Source organism: Oreochromis aureus, linkage group 5, assembly GCF_013358895.1.
Source record: "Oreochromis aureus strain Israel breed Guangdong linkage group 5, ZZ_aureus, whole genome shotgun sequence".
NCBI lineage: Eukaryota > Metazoa > Chordata > Actinopteri > Cichliformes > Cichlidae > Oreochromis > Oreochromis aureus.
In genome coordinates this window covers 887,801-910,640 of record NC_052946.1, presented here as the reverse complement: position 1 = coordinate 910,640, position 22,840 = coordinate 887,801, and the positions used below count along the sequence as shown (strand labels likewise).

Here is a 22,840-nt window from a genome sequence, read left to right as displayed (position 1 = left end):
TAATATTAATTTACTTTTCCAGGAGGAACTGCAAAGGGAATCCCAACTGCCTGGTTGGTATTGGTGAACAGGCATGGCTTGGAGAAATTGATGAAAGTGCTTTTCACAGTATCGATGACCCAAATTCAGAACGTCGAGAAAAGGTACTGCAAATGATTTTCTCACATGGCTTTTTTTTTGACTGCCTTGCTTGATGATTGACAGTCGAAGTCCTGGCCACATGTAGAAACAGTATATGTAAAGATACAGGTTATTTCTCTCTTTCTCTGCCCCTTTCTAGAACACATTTGTTGGGTTGACCAACCTTGGTGCAACATGTTACGTCAACACATTTCTGCAAGTATGGTTCCACAACTTGGAGCTGCGTAGGAGTCTCTATCAGTGCCAAAATTCAAGAGCAGAAGAACACGACACTGAGTCTGGTATAAGTCAAAACTAAGTACTGGGTTGCTTCTTTGTTTTTATTTGTTTTCCAAGTTCACTCGGCAGGTTTTAGCCAGATTTGGACAAGTGTTGTTGCTATGTTGTACATATACGTAACGTAGTACACGCATCGGTATGCAGTAGTTGGCACTTGTTGCTTGCTTTCATAGATTTCTACTGATACTGGTGGCTGTAGCTCAGGTGGTAGAGCAGGCAGGTCACCTACTAACCGGAGATCCCAGTCTGCATGCCAAATATCCCTGGGCGAGATACTACCCCCATGTTGTTCTCCGATGCATCCATCAGAGTATTAATGCTGTGCGAATGTTAGTTAGAAAGCACTTAGTAACAGATTAGGAAAAAGTGCTTGTGTGATTGGGTGAATGAACAAGTTGTGTAAAGCACTTTGAGTGCTCAGAGTAGAAAAGCGCTGTATAAGAACCAGTCCATTTCCCATACTGGTTTTTACCCATAGTACAAACATAGGGTTGATTGGTAGATTCTAAATTGGCTGTGTCTGTGATGCAAACGTGTCCAGAATCAAGCTGTTTGTGAATGTATGAGTAAATGTAACTTTTCTTGTAAAGCACCTGGGGCTCAGGTGGTAGAGTGGGTCTTCTACCAATCCCAGTGTTGGAGGATCAATCCCTGGCTCCTGCAGTCCTGGTTTCTCTGGTCTGTGTGGACGGTCCTTGGGCGAGATACTGAACCCTGAGTTGCCCCAGTTGCACCTGGCGGTGTGAGTGTGTGACAAAAAGCCAAAGACTGATCATTACGTACACCATCACAACAACCAAAACGGAGTAGAATACAGTCGAGTAGCTACTAGAAGAAAAGAGGCATCGGACTCACATTCACTGTGATGGATGCATTGGAGAGCAGCTTGGGGTCGGTATGTTGCTCAGGGGTATTTGGCATGCACACAGCAAAATTCAAACTTTCTTGTGTGAAATGTGAAAGGCCCAATGCTCTGCTGCACTAGTACTCATTTCTACTGTTTTTTTGAATGTATTTTCAAGTAATTGACATAATTTGCTAAAAGCAAAAGTTAACGTTTTATGTTAGCTACTGTGACAGAGCATATACAATATACTGTGAAGGCTTATCCTCTCTAATAGGCATCTCTGTCTATTTCAGATTACGAGCCCCAGTCCATCTGTGAGCATCTACAGTATCTGTTCGCTCTCCTGCAGAATAGCAACAGAAAGTACATCGACCCCTCAGGGCTAGTGAAAGCACTTGGTCTGGACACAGGACAGCAACAGGTACATTCAGTCCCATTTATCTATGCTTCCAAGGAGCCAGGAATCTAGCTTTGTCAAAAATGATCTCACAATATCTTTTGAGACAATCTGAAGTTCTTTGTTGCATGCTGCTTTTGTTTCAGTCCAGTCTTTGTACCTGACCATTTTCAAAGGAATGTTTGTTAAGCCACTAAACACTGATCTGTGAATCACTCAAGCATTAAAAAGCACATATAACTCACAGGATGAATCACTGTTCTGTCTACACATAACGGAAACTTGGCAAAACTGTATTTTTAGCCGCTTTGTTACTAGAAGCCACAGTTTGTTCCCGTAAGAGGCATGTTCAAATTACATTATATTTGAATAATATCAACACTTAGTGGTAAATCAGGAAGAAAAAACCCAGATATAGTCAATTAAATATTTTGCTGTATTTTATGTTTTTAGGTGTTTGTTTTTGTTTTGTTTTTTAGGTTTTTATGTTTTCAAGGTAAGTCACCTCGAGAACTGTGGGCTGTATTACAAAGTCAGTTCAACCAGTGTGAGACCTGGATTCACTCCCTAACACTGCCAAACTGGATAAACAGTCAAATGAAGCTAGTTATCAACTAGTTAACCTAAGGTTTCCCCTGCGTGTGGCGTTGGCATCATGTGACCAATCTAAAACAGCCACTTCATGGGTCATTTGAGGCTTCTTCCACAGAAAATGTGCCACCTACTCCAGTCAGACATCTTCAGAGAACTGAGGTCACAAAATGCAATGCTGTTGCAACAAAGCACGTGTAATTAATGCTGCAGAAAGTGGCTGTTCTGTTGATTTAGCAGACAAAACGGTAAAATAAACATTTTAATTCCAGGGAACTATTTCATGGCCGAGTGTGTATTTGGTGCTGCTGTTTGTTTCTAAGGTCATGGCTGCACATTTGAGCTCCCAACTTTAAACTGGATCCATTCAAACGTTAAAGCGCACTGTTCCATATATGTGGCCATCGTGTTAGTTTGTTGCAGATCAAAGTGAAATGAATTTTACTCGTTGAACATTCTTAGTGTTCTGTGTTCCAGTAGCTGCAGTTCTAGCAGTGTAAAAACGACCGAGCAGCCGATTAGAAACACGTATACAAATGAAATTAAGAGAAAATTTGCCTAAGAGTTCAAAATGTGTTGAAGAATAAAGGTGGTCATAGCAAATATTGGCTTTCAAGCTTGTTAGGAATGTACACACAGTCTGTTTTTTGTCCTACTGACTTCAGAGCCCTTATTTTCAGGATGCCCAGGAGTTCTCGAAGCTTTTCCTGTCTCTACTGGAGGACACACTGTCCAAACAGAAGAACCCGAACCTGCGGAACGTCATTCAGCAGCAGTTCTGTGGACAGTTCTCCTATGTTACTGTGTAAGGCTTCTTATTACTTACACTTGTTTTAACCGAGTACTGCTTTGTGTGGATTTGTTTTTCACATGTGACATACTATTAACTTCAAAGGGATATTTACAGTGGACATGAAACGCGTGTAAATGCTAATTTACACCACAGAGCCCTGCTGTCAAAACCTGACGTAGATGGCTGAAGCTCTAAGTGCTTAACATTTGGAGAACATGTTCTTAGAACATGTTTAGTGTCAGTACAGAACATTACATCACGTTACATTGGTTGGCAGGTTGCTGTCAATACACCTTTTGTACACATTAGTTTATGTTAGCTAGCTAATAACAGAAATAGTAACTTATATTGTATATAAGCATTTCATACACTTTTTTGCTGAAGATTAAGTTTTCCATCAGTCTGTATCCCTGCTAAACCTTACAGAACTGTAGTTTGAACCCCAACTGTGAGTGAGTTGTTGGGCCTTGGCTCATAAGAGTGGTATACAATGGCTTTTCTGACTTTGACACAAAACTATACAGTAATTTGGACATTTGTGTGTCAGGCTGGTTGAATGCAGTAATAAGGAAGACAGGAAGGCTTCCTGTTCCTGGAAGCCTTCCTGTCTTCTTGGGAAATATTAATTATTTTATATCAGAGTTAGCATTTGGACTGCAAGATGAATCATTCAAAGGTGCTCAGCAGTTTTATGGTTTTGGTTTGAAGAAGAATGGGATGCTTAGTAAGTATTTAAAAAACTGGTAAAAGCTGAAAAACCTTTTAAAAATCACCGTCATCGCAAAAATGACCCAGCTGACATTTTTGAGAGTGCATAAAGCAGAGATGTGGAAATGCTGTTGTTTTGGCTGTTCATCAGGTGTAACCAGTGTGGACGATCATCTGCTCTTCCATCCCGGTTTTACGAGCTAGAGCTGAACATCCAGGGCCACAAGAACCTCACTGAGTGTGTCACCGAGTTCTTAAAGGTATCTGTCATTCAGCTACAGTCAGTCAGTTTGCAGATGACATTATTGCATTAGTTTATTTAAAATCAAAGTCAGTCACATATTAGCAAATATTAGAACTGTCCAGTTTGAATTTAATTGCCTTTAAATGTTCTGACTTTATTTTCCTTGCACCTCACTTTGCAGGAGGAGAAGCTGGATGGGGAAAACCGCTACTTCTGTGAGACGTGTCAGAGTAAGCAGAATGCCACCCGAAGGATCAAGCTGCACAGCCTTCCTCCAACCCTCAACTTGCAGCTCATGCGCTTTGTCTTTGATAGGTCAGCCATCACTCTGTATTTCTCTGATCTTTAATTTTTATGGTGGTTTCATTTAAATGGGGGCAGGATATCAACTAAATAATAATATTACATAAAAGTAATCAATTGATTTGGATGTCATTAAGTGAATTAAGTACTTGATCTCCTATAAGCCAGCTAGAATAGAACAGTCGATCAGTTTCAATGATATACTCCTGATCTGAACTCATTTTGTGTATAAAGCACACATATCTACAGGATGAAAGGTGAATCAGGGTTGGAGGGTTGGCTGTGGCTCAGGAGGTAGAGCAGATCATCTACTAGGTTAGTGGTGTGGTCCCTCGCTGGGATTAAGGATGGACTCCAAAGTATCCTTGGGCTGAGCCCCAGTGTGTGGGGTCAGTGGGTAAATGAGATATGCCATATAAAGGTTTAAGTGCTCAAATAGAGTAGGAAAAATAAACAACACCATTTAAGAACTAATTCAAGAATCACCCCCAAACTACATGGATAATTAATAATCTGAAGACAAATGGGACCACAGTCACCAAGAATACAACTGGTAGCTTCCTTTGCCATAATAGATTGAAATCTCGCAGCGCCTGCAGTGTTCCCCTGCTTAAGAAGGCACAGGCCTGTGTCAGTGTCGCCACTGAACATTAAAGTTATTCATAGAAGACATGGAAGCAATTATTGAAACTGAAACTATTGTGATCAGTTAAATCAAAAGCAAAATCTTTGGCATTAACTTGACCTGGCGTGTTTGGAGGCAGCGAACGGCTGAGTATGACCAAAAGAACAACAAACAGGAGGTGGAAACATTATGCCCCGAGCCTGTATTTCTGCTGAGGGTATAGAAGGACTCCAGTGTAATTAGGGCCCAGTGGACGGACTTCTGTACTGTAAGATCTTAGACATGAACCCCCTTCCTCGTCCAGAAAACTAAAGGTGAGTCGTGGAAAAAAACAGAAAAGGTGGGTCTGCCAGCATGACAGTGACCCAAAACATATCGCCATGGCAGCAAAGAAGTGGCTAAAGAAAAGCACGGTCATGGAGTCTAAATAACTCAGTCCCATAGGCGATCTGTGATCTGAAGCTTTGAGTTGATAAGGATTTAGAGAGTGTCTATAAAGAGAAGGCTGAGGAAAATGTTTGTGTGCTGCTCACTCATTCTGGATCACAACAAATGAAAACTTGCGTTTTGTAGATCCTGATCACATTATGCTTTAAAAAGTAGGATTATCCATGAAATGCTTAACACAGTTTCACAGGCCGGCCCAAACTCCCATGTTACATCTGTTTTGAGTTTTAAACCAAGATGGCATTCACTCATCTTCAGACTTCAGAGTCGAATGGATGATGCTGGAGCAGCTGTGTTCACCTTTTATACTGTCTAAATAAAAATACATAGCAGTATTAAAATTGAATCTTATTTTTAAAAAAATCTCTTAAAGTTACTTTTTTTTTTTAAGGAAACTAGCTGGAATTAATTAATTTAACTATTTATGTCATTGGTTTCTTCTGCTTTGAGGTCAGAGGATTTACTGACATGTGTTTTCTCCTCCAGACAAACAGGCCACAAGAAGAAGCTCAACTCTTTCATCAGCTTTCCAGAGCAGTTGGACATGGGGCCTTTCCTAGAAGAAAAGCAAGGTATGAGCAGTATCTCTGTGGGCCACAGAAAGTAGCCACACTGATTCAACAATCAGTTTCCACAAGCTTTTGGCAGCTTTACAACTGGAATGTGGTCCAGCTTATAGATAAGCAACTGTGTCTTGAGTGATTCAGTTACACATTGACAGCTACATTAGTTCACACCTAGTTATAGCGTGCCTCCATAGATCAAATGTGGATTGCACCTATGTATTTGAGGTACCTAAATAAATGAATAATCTGTTGTGTACCACTTGTTGCACTTTAACAAAGTGACATGTAAAAAAGTTCACTTGCAGCCTGTCTCTGAAGTGGCCCCAGATACATTATGTATGTAGACACTGGTAAACTAAAGGGGCCCTATGCAGCACAGACCATCTCTGAATCTGGTCTGAGTGATTATATCTCATGTATGGTTGAGGAGTGTCTTACTACCCAATAACATGACTTATAATGTTATGTCTGTTTGTCTCTCCAGATGAGAAATGTGTCTACGAACTGAGCGCAGTGCTGATTCATCGGGGAATCAGTGCCTACTCCGGCCACTACATTGCCCACGTGAAAGATGCTCGTACTGGCGACTGGTACAAATTCAACGATGAGGAAATTGAAAAGATGGAAGGCAAAAAGCTACAGCTTGGTATTGAGGAAGACATTGGTAAGTAGTAAGTAGCATGGAAATGGGGACACTTCAGTGGTTCCTTTATGAAATCCCCATGTAACGTTATGTTATTGTTGCCAAATATTATTTATTCTAATGTATAATGTTCTCCCATCCATCCATTTTCTTCTGCTTATCTGGGTCTGGGCAGAGAAGCCCAGACCTAGCCACCTTCTCCAGCTTGTCTGGGGGAGCACCGTGGCATTCCTCGGTAAGTCGGAGAGATATAATCTCTCTCGCCGTAGGGCGAGTCCTGGATGTGGCCCATGGTCTCCTCCCAGTGGGACATGTCTGAAACACCTCACCCAGGAGGCATCCTTTTGACGTGAAGCAGTAGCTGCTCCACTCTGAGGCCTTTTGGATGGCCAAACTAAGGGAGAGGCCAGACACCCTTCAGAGGAAGCTCATTTCTGCTTTTTGTATCCATTTAATTCTTTCAGTCACTACCCACAGCTTGTGACCATAGGTGAGGGTAGGGACATAGATCGACCGGTAAATTGAGAGCTTTACTTTTACACTCAGCTCTCTCTTTATCATGACGAACCAGTACAGCATCTGCATCACTGCAATCCGTCTGTCGATCTCCCACTCCTCTCTCCCTGTACTTGTGAACAAGACCTCGCGATACTTAAACTCCTCCACTTGGGGCAGCAACTCATCTCTCACACAGAGTGGGCACTCCACCCTTTTGATGAGCCTCCATCAGTCTTGGAGGTGCTGATTCTCATTCCCACTGCTTCACACTCGGCTGCCAGCTGCTCCAGTGCGAGCCAGAGGCCATTATGAAAAAAATCTTTGACAAAGGGCAGTCCACCCACTGGGAACCAGTCCAACATATATAACTCTAACCCTATGCAGACAAAGCTCTTGCAACAGTTGTATAAGAATCAATTGGTTCAAAGCAACGGGCCAGACACTCTATGCTCCAGAAGCTCCTCCCACAGGACACTCCGAGGGACAAGGCTGAAAGCCTTCTCCAAATCCACAAAACACCTAGACTGGTTGGCCAAATTCCCATGCACCCTAAAGTATCCTCGAGAGGGTGAAGAGCTGGTCCAGTGTAGGGTTGGGCGACTGGACGAATATATCGACTATCAACGATGGGCTGAGCCCATCAGCGATCGTTTTCACAAAGGCAATTATTTATTTATTTGCCCATGAGTAAGTTTGCTAATAATGATGGAACTAATAGAAGCAGTCAACAGAAAAAAAATAATAGCACTGTTTTAACAGCACCCTCTTTCATCTGCGAGCAAATGCCCCCTCCTCAGAGTGCGCCCAAATGACGGAGCTGCAGAAGCTGCTGATAGCCGCATACTCAGCCGGATGGTGGACACGTGCATGCTCATGCACGCTGGTCGTGTTTGAGTACTTTGCTCACACTATACGTCTGCACAAGTGGCACACCGCTTTGGTTACATCCTTAGGTTTACCTCTTTCATCCCAAATGGCCAACTTTTTTTTGTTCTTTTTTTTTTTTTTAGTGCTGTCAGCATTAACGCGACTAACGCGATTAATAATTAACCCATCTGGAGCGCAGACTAAATCAAAACCCCTGAAATGTCTCTGTCAACGCATTTCGGGCAGTTTGTCCAAAGTTTGTTCATTCTGTGCTCCAGATGGGTTAAGTGTGTTAAAAATTTTAATCATGATGACGGCATTAACACTGACAGCCCTAATGTTGTAAATGCCCAAATCAGTCCGTGCATGATTACATTGCTCCGCCCTTCAAAAAGTCTGCGCATGCGTGAATGCATCGCTCATCATCGATTATTGGACTGACAAATGTCGGTTGGAAAATTTTTACATATCGCCCAACCCTAGTCCAGTGTCCGTGACCAGGAAGATAACAGAAGATAATATCAACTAAGGGAGGGACTCTCCTTTCCAGCATCCTGAGCATCCATAGACTTTCACGGGGGGGGCTGAGGAGTATGATCCCCCTATAGTTGAAGCTTTTGGTCCCCCTTCTTAAAGATGGAAATCACCACCCAGGTCTGATGGTTTCCCAGAAACTCTTCAAGGCAGTCAAAGTCTTTTTCCATGCCCTCTGTGAACTCCTCCCACACCCGGGTTTTTGCTTCAGCCACTGGTACACCTCCACCATCTGGTTTGGGGGTTAGCACCATGACGGGCACTAACCACCTTGGTGATCAGTCTGCCAGAGTCTTTGCCCTTGGCCTATGCCATTCACATTGTGGACCCGACCGCTATGGTGGGCTTACAGGAGGGTGGGCCCATGTCCCTTCTTTGCACTGCGCCCAGCCGGGCCCATGGCACTTCCCTTCCGGTACCCCAGGCCTGGCTTCAGGGCGGGGGCCCATGCAGAGTGAGCTGTTCCCTAGATTTGTCACTCATAGGGGTGTATAATGTTCTTTACTATTAAAAATGTAAACACAAGGGTTTCCTAATAACAGCGTACTAGGTTTTTTTTTTAGTGTTTTTTGTTTTGTTTTGTTTTGCAAATGTGTTGTCAATTTTACCACCTGAGGGATGTATACACTTTCTTATAGTTGTTTTTCTTCTTTATTCCACTTGTTTCCTAGCTGAGACGGTAAAATCCCAGACAAAAAAACCAAAGTGCAGTAAAGGCTATCACTGCTCCAGAAATGCATACATGCTGGTGTATAAGGTCCAGCAGGAGGAAAACTCAGGTCCTTTCAGGACTAATGTGGAGGTGCCAGGTGTGTAGATTTTGAATTGACTCTGGATGATCTCTACAACTGTTTGTGTTAAAGGTAAAAACAAATGGAGACCTCTGTGTGATGCATGTCTGATTGTCTTTTCTCTTTTCTGACCAACAGCCTTTCTTCAGAGGTTGGTAGACCAAGACAACCACAAGTTTGAGGAATGGTGCAGTGAGATGACTGACATGAGAAAACAGAGTGTGGATAAGGGCAAGGCTAAGCATGAAGAGGTGAAGGAGCTCTACAAGCTTTTACCCGCAAGAGACGGTCGGTAAAATCATGCCTTAATCATCCACAGTCCACTTAACAGAAACACTTAGAGTGTGCACATGTTTGTTACAAAGTATTCTTACATGCACACAATGTGCTGTTTCCCAAATGTAATCTATACTTCGTCAGGCTGTTCAGGTATATTATTGGCTCCTCGAGCATCTTCATCTTCCGAAACAACACGATGGATTCACAAAAAACTCCATACCACGTTTAGTCTCTGGTGTCACTGTTGGACATTTTCCAGCTCTACTGTGTTAGACTGCAGCTGTCAGTATTAGTCTTTATGTTCTGTGTATATTGCCTAGAAGGTCAACAAAGAAAATCAAGCAGGTGGAGAACTTGTGCTGTGCTGCTGAACAAGGTTTTGCTATTGATAGCTGCAGTCCAAGGCAGTGGAACTGCCTGATTATTTTTGCATTCGTGTTACACAGTGCATGTGACGTGTGAATAATTATTTAATTTATTATTTATGTCACACATTTTATGCGTGCGCACACACACAAACACAGCCATGTCAGGCCACGAATAGGATGTGATTTGTTGATGTCACAGTCATTAGTACAACAGATCCCCTCCCTGTACTGTTAAGGCACACGTCTTGGGATATAGCAATGGGTGGTCCGGACGTTGGCATGCTTTATGTGATGGAGCCATTGCAGCGGACCGTGATCCAAACAGAGTGTGAAAGGGTGGCCCGGGAGGTAGTAACAGAGTCAACCACCCACCAGATTGCCAGGCACTCCTTCTCAGCTGTGCTGTCCCAGGGTTCCTACTCTGACAGCTTCTGGCTGATTTAACCGGGCGGTCCCGCCCCCTCCCCACCCTCAGGAGCAAAACTGCCTACAGCACTCTATTTGAGATGTCAGTCTGCAGAATAAAAGGGAAGGAAACGTTAGGAGTGTGGTGCAGGGGCTTCCCACAGAGAGCCTTCTTCCCCTGCACGAATGCCACCTGGCACTGCTCTGTCCACTGGAGCAGATCTGTAGCATCCTTTCGGGTGAGACTGGGGGCTGGTGTGGTCCGTGAAGTTCAGCACGAATCGGCAGTAGTAATCAGCCAGGAACCGTCTCACCTCTTTTTAGGTCTTGTGACATGGGCAGGATGCGACAGTTGTTGTTTTCACACCTGTGGGTGCAACTGCATGCCTCCCAAGTGGTTACCCCAGATACCGTACCTCCTTCCATTCAACTCCAAAACTTCTTCGGGTTGCTGGTGAGCCCCGCCTGCCTCAGGGACTCCACTCCACTCACTCCTATCTTCAGCATTTCAGCTAATTCCTTCTGAATAATTTATCTGTGGGAGGAGGTAATGGTGGAAATTGGCACCTCCGGCTCCAGCTCATCTCTCTCCTTAACCAGGCTCACCAGAGAAATGGTTTCAGCCACTCTCCATGCTTGAAGGAGGTTGAGTTGATATACTTGTGTATACCTCCCCTGCCCGACTGTACCAACTCGTCACACGGCGAGTAACTTTGAGGTCGAAAAAGGGAGTAATAGAGTACTTTGTCTTTCATTCATTCTTAGCTGGGCTTGGACCTTCCCCCCACTTTTTTTTTAATTAGGTACAACACTCCAGCTTTCTGATGAACAGCAACTCAAAGGGAGAAAATTCCATGGAGGCCTGGGGCACCTCCTGCACTGCAAACAACAGAGGGCCTAACCAGTGATTCCAATTGCGTTCATCCTCGTGAATGAACTTCATGGATTCTAAAGTCTTATTCAGACGCTCCACCAGCCCATTGGTCTGAGGGTGGTAGACGTTGGCCCAAACAGATTTAATGCCTAGTAATTCATACAGCTCAGTTAGTGTGCAGGGAACGATATGCCCTGCTCACTCAGTATCTCTTTAAGAGGGCCGACCTGAAAGGTCCAGAGTTTTGTCATATCCCATATGGTCCATTTGTTCTCACAGACAAAGGGAGGGTTTTGGAGGGCTGGCAAAACAGAACACCTCCCCCACCTCCATCCCTTTGTACTGTTTTCGAACGTCTCCTGGTGCCTGCACCTCCGACACTCCTTCCCCGATGTACGTGCAGCTCCCGGTGAGTGGGGTCCAGTGTCTGAAGCCGCTGAGACCAATGAAGAAACAGCAGAGAGAGAAGGGGTATTCTGTGCAGGCAGTGGTGACCGCAGTGGTGTTATCTCCCAGAGCCGCCTCCTTGGCACCAGATCCTGACAATGTCCTGCCACCTGTTGTGGCCATAACAGATTCTCTCGCCCGTTACCACGATGTTCCAGTTGGCTGGTCGACGTCAGTGGACGCACTCCAATGTGTCTGCCAGGAGCCCCTCCACGAACTGCTCAAGCAGAGTCCAACTGCCTAGCTTGCCAAGTCGTGCAGCCACCTGGAATAGGCCTGTTCCTCCGGCCACATTAGCTCCTTCCGGAAGCATCAGTGGTGGTCCTCTGGGAAAAGCCACAGCCAATCCACTATTGCCCATTGGATGTCCTAGAAGCTGGCTTTCGCCGCTGTGGATAGACTGAGAGCCGACTCACTCCACTTCGGGCCACTAACACACCTCCACCGTGACTCGACAAACCTCCAAGAACGCCTGGGGGTCCCCCCCTTCCCTGATCCAGTAGAGAGTCCCACCGGAGCCAGGGGGAGCAGCAACGGTGCCAGTGAGGACGCAGACCAAGCAGCTAGCCTCTGCAGAAACTGCGTCTAGGATTCAGCCTGGTCTTGCAGCTTCTCCATTTGCACCTGCCCCATCACCACTTGCTCTTGCTGCAACGTTGCTAGTTCCACCACCGTCTGCACCAGTAATAGGACTGGCTGTGCAGGCTGTGTTCCCACATGCCTGCCTGGGTTTTGGCACCACTAAGACAAACATGTGTTCTGGGACCCCAGCATCACACACATACAGTCAGGTTTACAGGCCAGTGATCATTTATTTGCAGAGGTGATCCCTGGTGAGCTTTCACAGCTGCAAGTTCAGCTCTGCACCACACACACACACACACACACACACACACACACTCTAGGCCTCAGCAGCTACTGAAATGGGAAGGCATAGCATGATGGGTGTCAGCCAGCCTTCCCTGGCACTGTCCCCTGAACCTGTCGGTTTTTGGTTTTGTTTTTTTGCGAAACTGAAAGAGTAATTTTTGCATGTGTAACATGATAATGTTAACACATGTATGTCTGGGATAAGGTACAGGGAACCTGTTGTTACCACAATAGAAGCCTGAATTTTTCTCCTTATGGGTGTGTTCCTCTGCTTTCTCTGTGTACAGGCGAGCCGTATGAGTTTATCCCCCTTGACTGGCTTAAGAAGTGGCTTGATGACTCCACTGCCACTAAAGAAATTGACAGCTCCCGCTTCTTGTGTTCTCATGACAAACTTCACCCAGACAAAGTGGGAGACACCAGGAAGGTTTCCATGCAAGCTGCACAACTCCTCTATGAACGCTATGGTGGAGGGCCAAGACTGAATGGTTAGACTTTTCAAATCATGAGCTCCTGCACCCGTCATAGTTTCATTTCTTCAAGTTACACATCCATCACTGTCATTTTTAAACATCTCAGACTAATGAAAAGTGAACTAAGAGTTTCAAATTATACTCAAAATGACAAAATGATCTTGTTTCAGCACAAACCGTGTCATTGCAACACATTTGCCACTGTTAAGGATGTCTAGTGCAGACACCTGTCAGATTCACTTATTACATGTGTTTAAACAGTTTTTGATAGGGTGTGCCTGGGAAAGCAGCAAACTGCTAACATTTGTTTAAAAAAGTTTGTTATTGCAGAGAGGTCCGTAACCTCACGAGTATACTAGAATATGAAAATACTACAGATTACCTCTGTCTATATTGTATGTTCTGTACAACAGTATAGGTGACTTTGTGTGTTTGTTTAGAGTCGTCTTTGTGCAGAGAGTGTGTTAGCCAACGGTGCAGAGTGCTTCGGCTGAAGAACCAGCTCAGTGAAGATTACAAGGAAATCTCAAACCTGGTAAAGCGCACGTTCAGGTAAGCACACTCTGGCTAAGTGTAGGTTGGCGAATCAATGTCTTGACTTAAGTCCATATAAAAGTATATTTTATTGCACTGTGTATCAGTGGTGCAGGCTTCTGGGTAGGCAAAGCCTCTCTGCGGAGCTGGAGGCAACTGGCTTTGGAACAGCTGGAGGAGGATGAACATGAAACCACACACAACAACAGCCAGACCAATGGACAGGGACCACACACCAACAACAGTAAAGGTTCTAATAATCCTTACAATTGTATTTTTTCTTCTGTGTCCTCCACTTCCATTATTGTGTTTTTGTACCTGTCAGCCAAACTGAAAATAATAAGATATTTACTGCGTTTCACTCAGTCATCATTTGCAGATTTGCTGCACATAATATTCCTCATAATAATAATATAATAAGTATTGATTTTGACCTGATTCTGATGCTAATGCTTGTCCTGTTTTTGTTTTGATCTTCCCCAAAGAGAACTCCCCAGGATTGTTTAGGCGTTCTGTAAATGGGGTTTAATTTGCTTGTTCATAAAATGGATCTTTTTCAAATGGCCAGAAAAGCCAATAAAATCCATAGATTTTTGTTCATGACAGACTCTTGAATATACTCAAAGGCCATTTTATTAGGTACATCTGTTCAGCTGCTTGTTGACACAAATGTGTAATCAGCCAATTCCTTGGCAGACACTCGTGGATTTAGCCATGTAGACGTGGCCAAGACAACCCGCTGAAGTGCAAACCAAACATCAGAATGACATGTTCGCAGGGGCTAGCCACGCTGTTCCCAGTATTTCAGAAAAAGAGAAGCTTTTATTGTAACCAGCAAAGTGTCCAGTGACTATGTCTGTGCACCAGTCATGCTTTACATGTGTAGCCATGTTTGGCATCTGCATACTTGTTGAATGCAAGCGACCATGGTTTTGGATATGAACATCAACTGTTTGTTTGCAGAGTTCAGCTCAGAGCTGTCAGAGTGCACTGAGGATGAGATGAAGACTTTTAATGAAGATATCGTCTGCAGTCACGGTATTTGCCACCATCAGTAGTAATTATTAGATATGCAGATGTTTTAAACACTTTAAAAACAAAACAACATTCACTGTTATGGCTGTGCTAACATCCCTAATATAATTCTTATGCACCTACTGTGTAGGTGGTCTGAGTATTCTGGAAACTGAACGGAAGTTGGTGTCGCCTGAAGTTTGGACCAAGTTTCGGGAATACTTCCCCAAAGCCCCAGAATTTACCAAGGACCAAGAGCCCTGTCAGCAGTGCCTGGTTAGTCCACAGTAGTGCATCACACTGATCCCCTGTGTCGTCACTACAGCTACATTATGTTTGAAATACATTTTCTTTAAGCCTGCATCACAATTTGATCAGCCGCAGTTCATGTTGTATAGATTAAACATGAACATTTGTTTACAGTAAATGAAATGGTTTCATCTCCACACAGCTTGAGATGAAATTGGGATTGATGTGACCCTTAAATTAAAATCAGCTGGACAGCCTTCATGATTAATGCATAGAAATATTGATGGTTTCCACCAGTGTATTGGTATTCTATATTCAATACAATATATATTCACTACGGCAGCACGGTGGCACAGTGGTTAGCACTGTTGCCTCACAGCAAGAAGGTCCTGAGTTCAGTTCCACCATCAGACTTTCTGTGTGGAGTTTGCATGTTCTCCCCGTGTCTCTGTGGGTTCTCTCCAGGTGCTCCGGCTTCCTCCCACAGTCCAAAGACGTGGAGTTAGTAGGGTAGGTTAAGTGGTAACTCTAAATGCGAGTGCGACTGGTTTCCTGTCTCTGTGTGTTAGCCCTGTCCAAGGTCTGCCTCTCACCCTAGGACAGCTGGGATAGACTCCCCAGCAGCCCCCTGGAAAAGAATGGACGGATATATTCAATACATATAATGATATTGGAAAATTAATATTTTGTCCCTCTGACAATAACTACAGCTGACAAACTGTCATCTTTTAATATTGAGCTACTGCAGTCGATCAAAACCAGAAGAAAACCAGGAATCAACATGTGAACATTAGCTGATGCTGCTGAAGTGAAGCAGAGCAAAGTTACAGAGGTTTGATTAGAGACACTGCTAAGAGTTTTCTAATTTGGCATCATTTTAAAAAGTTTACATTTCTTTGGTATTGAACAGCAGAAATGAGGCTTTACTGTCAGAGGTCTTTTTTGAAAAGAAAAAAGAAAAACAGCAGCCGACAGCGCTGAACAAAACGGCAGACTGGTGCGTAATAAGCAAGCGAATAATGCAGAAAACAGAGATTTGATGGTAAACTGGTGTCTGAGCACAGAGAGAGAGAGCTGTGCAGGAAGTGTGATTTTTATCACGGTGGAAACAAGACAGCTAAAGTCAGAGGGAATTCATGACGATGTTTATCAAACCTGAAGCGTAGTTTGGATCTTCTGTTGCTGCTGGTTCAGTCAGTCTTGGTCAGAGTGATGAAACCTGCAGCATCAGAATCTGTGAGCTGTCGGCTTCCAGCCCGACGGCGTGTCTGTGGACGATCCACGCTCTGTGTTTACGTCTTTGTGTGGAACCCGTGTTCCTGCTCTCATTTACTGTTTTAGCTGTTTGGTGGTTGCGAAAATAGTTTTGTGAGCTTTAAGCTGAGATTCTGGCAAAATACATTTATATTTAATAATCGATTGAGCATTTAATGAATCTTTATCACTTTATTCAAACTGAAATAAAAAATTTTTAACCCACCCCTACAAATGAACATGGACCTCTTCACCATTACCAGGCGCTGGTAGTTGGTAGATGTGCCATTTGGTCAGCTGTAGAACTGAAACATGTGTTTTCTCCAGACGATGGAGCAGGAGGAAAAGGACAATGAGGCAGTCAGTAAGATGATGGCCCTAGACCAGAAGAACCAACTGCTCAACCTCTTCCATGAGAAAAATCGACCAGCGCTCACCAAGTGGCCTCAGGTAAGCACAGAGCCGAGCACCGCGTACTCGACACCGTACTCTCTTCATATCAGTAATACTGTTTGAATGATGATGACAGAAGGTAAATACAGACATTGTTTTCTGGTTTGTGTACCCAGGGCACAGATGTGCTTTATATAGTCCCTCTGTTTTTTGTGGATGAGTGGAGAAAATTCATCAGGTATGTTTGTTTTGACAGTAAAGTGATTATATGATAATACAGTTTGACTGTATGCACCATTCAGAACTGATTTTGAATCCTTGCCATTCTCCAGTTTCACTTTTACTTCACGTCTGTTTTTCTCTCTTCTGTGTGTTTTACACAGGAGACCTACAAAATCCTCCCCCGTGTCCAATGTAAGCAACACGTTGCTGCTCTGTCCACACGGAGGCTTCATGTTCACCTACGACTCGCTGATTAACGGAGAGGCACAACAGTGAGTTCTGCCTACATGTCCCAAAGTTAACCCATGTCTTACTCTTAAATTTGGGTTGTGTGTGTCGTTTTTACAGGTGTTCATTACATGACCTGCCTTGTAAAATGTTTTAAAATCCCAACAGTTTTTCTGTTTGGAAACGTCCATGAGCTCCACACGATGAGCATTTTGTTGGCAGTCGAGATCAAAGACGTTGCAGATTCTCTCTGCAGGATGGCCAATTAAAAGTCAACATGCAGTAAACGAATCATAATGTTTGATTAATGGCTCAGGTTTTACCCTGCTGCTATTCTTCAGCTGTTGGAAAGCTGGAGTCAGTCTGGAGCTCATGATCTTTATTTTTGATGGTGTGTTGACAAAAATAATTTTGTTGGTTGTTTTGCACAGTGTAGCTCTGCTGTGGCCAAACGAATGGGATGTGATCAGCAGACTCTTCATCGTTGACCAGCCAATCTCCATCCACTGCTTGAAACGGACTACACCAAGTGGCTCCACCACCCAGTACACCACTCAGCCCGGTAAAAGTCCAAAGTCGGGTTAAGGGTCGAGCAAATTGAAGAGAAGAATTAAATTCCACTGTAATTTTTATAATCATTGTAATATAGAGCTGTGGATACTGCATGTGGACAAACATCTGAGGTTTTCACAAACCGTGGATACGTTACTCCAGACGCCAGATCTTCATCCAAGTTATCACATGATATCATGTTTTATTAGGTCACAAAAACCTGCATGAAAGTGAGATCACTGAGGTAGTTTGATGTACAGACAGTACACCTCACATGTGGGATCAGCCCCCTGTGTGGTTCATTAAACAGCACCTTAAATATGCAGGGCAGGCTATAATACAGGAACAGTTTAACCAGCTCATTCAGCTAAAGGACCAATGAGCACTCATGGTTGTCTGTCTGTCCAGGAATCACGACTCACACACTATCAGTGTAACGCGTTATTAAGTAACGCGTTACAGTAACTACGTTATTATTGTGGTAACGAGCACGGTAACTAGTTATTATGCCAAAACCAGGAACGCGTTACTCGTTACTGGGATTTAGATAGGCTCGTTACTCGTTACTTCGGTGTGGGGATTATCGCGAGCTTCCACAGATTCAATAACATTAGCAAGTGGTGGAGGCCAGCAGGTGGATGAAGGAAAAGGGAGGCAAGAGGAGAGACCCGAAGCGGCCGCCGGTCCGAGTGTCAGGTGAACTGAACTTCAGGTAAGAAGTTATGACCTGCAGTCTGTCTGGGTCAGATATAAACCAAGTTTAGGTGGAGTTTATTTTCGGTATGCTGACTTTTTCGTACTGCGTGCTAGCTAGCATGACGGAGTTTCTATACAGCTGTGTGGGTGCTATGTTACTGATGTTGAACTTTATTTTGTTCATAAGGTTAATTATTAGAGTTTCCAACCGTCCAGTAAAAAACAGAATCGTCTTGTATTCAGAGAAAATATTTCGCGTTTCGTACTGAGGTGAAAAGGAACAGTTTGTCCCGGACTTCAGCTACAGTGAAAAACGTACAAAGCTGAAGCTGCACAGCTGCCTCTTCTTCTCTCATTCTCTCCTGTTTCTACTTCAATCACGAATAGGGTTGCCAACTCCCTGAAAAATAAATAAGAAGGGACACCTGGTGGCCAGGGCCGGGCGACCCAGTGATCTTCACCCTTCCCAGTGTGGTGAATTTTGTAGCTCTTTTCTTTTTGTGTGTGAAATTATTTTTTTAACCATTTGACTTGAAGTTGATTTAAGTAGATGCATATTCTTTGTGATATGAACACATGGGAAACAAATGATCATTTAGCCATTTATCTTTAGCTCATAATGACAACATTAACACAATAAAACAGGTCTCTTTCTTAAACAGAAGCCTGTCATGCTTAACTTTTGAGAATATAAGTAAATCTTTCTTTAAAAAAACTCTGTCCTGCTTAACTTAAAATTATAAATTAATAGAAAACAATAGAACGAAACACATTCTTGTAACAGTGCACATATAGTGCTTTTAGTACAATTGGCTTCAGTTGAGGTATTATTTCAGCTTTTCTAATGCTAATCAGCTGCTGCCGTTTGTAAACCCGCTTGTTCCCATGATTACGCATCATAACTCATCATCATTATTCATCTATGTATTACTTTTATGTATTAGTCATCTATTTGTTGTAATCATCTATCCTTGCAGTTGTTTATTACGCAAAATAAATTATATTATCACACTTCTGGCCACATAGCGCTGATATTCACTGCACATGCCCATATTAACCTTAACCAGAGGGTTTAAAAAAAACAAACCAGTGTTTACAGACCATATCTGCTTCTGCCGTGGCCTGGTGGACAAAAAACTGGTTAAGGGTTCCCCGAGCTTTCACGCCCCTCATGTTCTTCATGTGCCACCATTAGAAGCATGCCTATGGAAAAAGTGCGCCGGCACACAGTGCAGTGCACTTTTCCAGCCAGGTGTTTTCCTTTTCCCATTCCTCCCAGTACTTTTGCAGCCTTTTTTTTCTTTCTCTGAGGAGAACAAACATTGCTGGTCTAATGCTGGGCTTACACTGTGCGATTTTTGGCCCGTTTTGAGCCGATTTTTGAGTCGTGCGACCGATTTGGTGATCGGCCCGAGTTTGGCCTTCATCGTGCGTCGTGCATCGTGTAGTATACATGGGGTAACGAGAAGCGATTAACACCTCACGACCAGCCCCGATCATCAATCGCTCATGAGGCTGTCACCGCAGCCACTCACACTGCGCACGCGCAAACACGTAAACGTCGGTGAAAAAGACGGAGCAGCACGGCTGTGCAGCGTGTGATCTGGACACAAGCGATGGAGGCACAACTTGTAGAACTTTGGAAAGCTCATCCGAGCCTTTTCGATGTGGCCTCACAAAATTATCACGACCACAACAACCGTGAAAATAGTTGGATTTACATTGTTGCTCAATCACAGCTGCCTGATCAATGTTTTTCATTAGCACTTTAGCAAGGTTGATGGTGGTGGCGTGTGTGTGTGTGTGTGAGTGAAAGAGAGAGAGGGAGAGCGAGCGACAGAATTTCTGTTATAACCTTCATTTTATGGAGGCACAGTGTGAGCGCTCAGGTTGCATCAGAGCATCGGGCCGTATAGTGTGAGACCTGCATCGTGACCTACGAACTTATAACCCCTGCGAGTCGATCGTGCAGTTTGAGCAGGAGCTGAATAATGCGACTGAAGAAATCGCAGTGTATGCCCAGCTTTAGGTGTACTGTCGTCTGAGACTTGCACCGCAGTGTCGGCGTTTGTTTCCCATTTGGCCATGCTTCTTGTGGTCATCTGTTGTCTTCCGGTATTTTCTCCGTAAGCGACCTTTCCTCGACCAATGAGATAAGCGGTAATCTGAATTGTCATACCCAGCTCATTGGTCACAAAGCAGGAGAGGGGCTGGGAATTATGTTTTCAAACAAAGCGTTAATTCCATTAAAAGTTATAGACTACTTTTGATTCTCACTGTATTACGGGACAAAGTGCGTCCCTTTTCAGCTCAATACGGGACGTGTACTTTTGTTTCTAAATACGGGACGATTCCGTTTTTCAAGGGACAGTTGGCAACCCTAATGATGAAACTGATCAATGATCAGCTGATCGGCTTTTCTCTCTTGTTTGTTTATCGCCCACTTTGCGCCAGAAAGAGGAAACCAGCGGATGTCGCGTTAAACAACAGCAGCACGTTTAAGCTTGATCAGCTGTTGTTAGAATGTATTTAATATTAATTTCTAGTATCAGCTGATGTTTGCTGGAGCCACAGCTGTAAAGCTGCTGGTCATGATATCGGTTTGGTTATCTGGTGAGAGGGAAACATGCAGATGAAACCAGGAGATGTCCTTACTGGATCATCAGAGCTGAACAGGTGATGGAGAAACAGGTTTACCTTTTAGGTGACATGGATGAGTTGAAGTTATGAACTGTTTCTGAGAGACAAATAACACCAGGATCCTTTTCTACGTAGCTGACAGCTGGTAACTGTGCAGGGGCGGGTCTAGCAAAGTGATGCCAGGGGGCCATGTAGGGCATTAACAGAGAAAGGTGGGCACAAAGAAATACTTTTCTTTATTATTCTCATTTAAAATGTCTCACTTTTAATAAATAATTATCTGAGTCTTACAACAAACGATTGATAGATTGATACATATATACCATCAGAACAGTGTACATCACTGTCACAACAGTGTTTATTTTCATTCAAAGTCTTTATGATTTTTCCTATAATGGTGGGCGGTCTCTAGTCAAAATGCCGGGACGATTGTTTTGTCCCAGTCCAACTCTGTATGCAGCTCATCTGCAGTCTGGTGTTACCTACATCTTCCTATTCAGAAGGCAGAATTTCCAAGTTCTGAGTACAATCAAAAGCACCACGACTGCAGTTTTTGTGTTGGATGTAAAAAGCAGGCTAGAATCATGGCGGCGGTCAACGACGGTCCAGGCGTGGGATTTCTCTCGTGGAAATGTGCGCATTATTTTTTCCTTTCTGTTGGTAGGTGGCACAGTGCACTTGTGGCAAGTAAGCAAGCTAGAAGACTGGCAGTCTGGCTGGGTATCCAGTTACGGAAGCAACACATTAACAAGAGAAGTCTGAGTAAAACCAAAGTTACTTTCCCTAGTAACTAGTTACTCTGAAAGTAACGAGTAACTTGAAGTAACTGAGTTACTTTTTTAGAGAAGTAACTAGTAATGTAACTAAGTTACTAATTTAAAGTAACTTACCCAACACTGCACACTATTGGTCGGATTTTAGTGAACTGCTAACGGGTCTTCACCCAAACTGTGCTGAAGGTCACATTGATTGGTTCACAGGCACAGTTCACCTGTGAGCCTGATCAGATACTTCATCAGTGATGTTCTGGTTTTTGTCCTTGATTTATTTCAAATGGATGTGTTTATGTGTCCAGATCTGTGTTGGGAATGCAGAGAGAGCTTCCTTTTCCAGCAGCAGAGGGACCTCAGAGAGTATACCCAAGCCACCATCTATATACGCAAAGTTATTGAAGACAAAAGAGTAAAGACCTTTTAGCTCAAACATTTTCACAGCTGCTGCGCTGACTGTGTCTAACAGCGTCTTCTGTTACATTTATTTAACTGTGCATAGATGATGAAGGAGGCTGCACCAGAGCTGAGTGTCAGCAGCTCTGAAGCAGAGGAGGAGAAGGAAGAACATCCCAAACTGGATGGTGAGAAGGACCCCGACTTCAGCCAGGTAACCACACAAGCACCGCGCGTTTGCAAGAGAAAGGTCTCAGTAATTATTAGAGATGGCACGATACCACTTTTTTATGTCCGATACCGATATCATAAATTTGGATATCTGCCGATACCGATATGAATCCGATATAGTGTGTTTTTTTTTTTTAATCAGTAAAACTGTTTTTTTTTTTAATATCTTGCTGCATTTTGTATAAGTTCATACTCAAGTTTAAATAAACAACAACACTAAAGCTATTCTGTTATACCTGTATGTAAAAAATACACTGCACCCAAAATATTTCATAGTTCAGCAACACTGATCAATCTAATAAACTTAAACCTGCTCCATCCTCCCTATTCTGGTATTTTAAAGAGTACTTAGCAGAAATATTAAGCAACCTAACTAATAGGGTTGCAAACTCCCAGCAAAAAAAAAAAAGGGAACCACCCCCCACCCTCCACCTCATGATGCTTAATCGATGTAATCAACTTTAATTTGATGCAGGGTGAAAAAAAATGCACAGAAATAAATTATTTTTCAAGAATAATTAAATAGATTCAACATCTTTCTTCAACAGAATTGCAGACTGCACAGATGGTACCTTCCCAAAGGAAAAAGTACTATAGCTTACTAGGGTATATTAGACTTAACAGTTACTATATACAGTAATGGACTTCTATACATGTTACATCAGATTAAA

The 22,840-nt window shown here is 43.4% G+C and overlaps 1 protein-coding gene across 4 annotated transcripts in view; it reads left to right on the top strand.

Moving 5' to 3' along the window:
• usp48 (ubiquitin specific peptidase 48) overlaps window positions 1-22,840 on the top strand; it is a 28,225-nt gene that overhangs the window by 1,160 nt on the left and 4,225 nt on the right. For 2 of the 4 annotated variants that reach the window (XM_031730464.2, XM_039612221.1), the window contains 21 exons: window positions 23-143; window positions 281-422; window positions 1,561-1,688; window positions 2,936-3,060; window positions 3,908-4,016; window positions 4,182-4,315; window positions 5,862-5,947; window positions 6,426-6,605; window positions 9,155-9,292; window positions 9,413-9,562; window positions 12,805-13,005; window positions 13,431-13,542; window positions 13,632-13,774; window positions 14,488-14,562; window positions 14,690-14,814; window positions 16,369-16,491; window positions 16,611-16,672; window positions 16,818-16,928; window positions 17,316-17,446; window positions 21,848-21,954; window positions 22,045-22,152. In XM_031730464.2, the coding sequence (XP_031586324.1) occupies window positions 23-143; window positions 281-422; window positions 1,561-1,688; window positions 2,936-3,060; window positions 3,908-4,016; window positions 4,182-4,315; window positions 5,862-5,947; window positions 6,426-6,605; window positions 9,155-9,292; window positions 9,413-9,562; window positions 12,805-13,005; window positions 13,431-13,542; window positions 13,632-13,774; window positions 14,488-14,562; window positions 14,690-14,814; window positions 16,369-16,491; window positions 16,611-16,672; window positions 16,818-16,928; window positions 17,316-17,446; window positions 21,848-21,954; window positions 22,045-22,152 (2,611 nt within the window). Of the gene's footprint in view, window positions 1-22; window positions 144-280; window positions 423-1,560; window positions 1,689-2,935; window positions 3,061-3,907; window positions 4,017-4,181; window positions 4,316-5,861; window positions 5,948-6,425; window positions 6,606-9,154; window positions 9,293-9,412; window positions 9,563-12,804; window positions 13,006-13,430; window positions 13,543-13,631; window positions 13,775-14,487; window positions 14,563-14,689; window positions 14,815-16,368; window positions 16,492-16,610; window positions 16,673-16,817; window positions 16,929-17,052; window positions 17,250-17,315; window positions 17,447-21,847; window positions 21,955-22,044; window positions 22,153-22,840 lie in introns of those variants that run through there. The other 2 variants (XM_031730465.2, XM_031730466.2) reach the window with 2 other exon arrangements.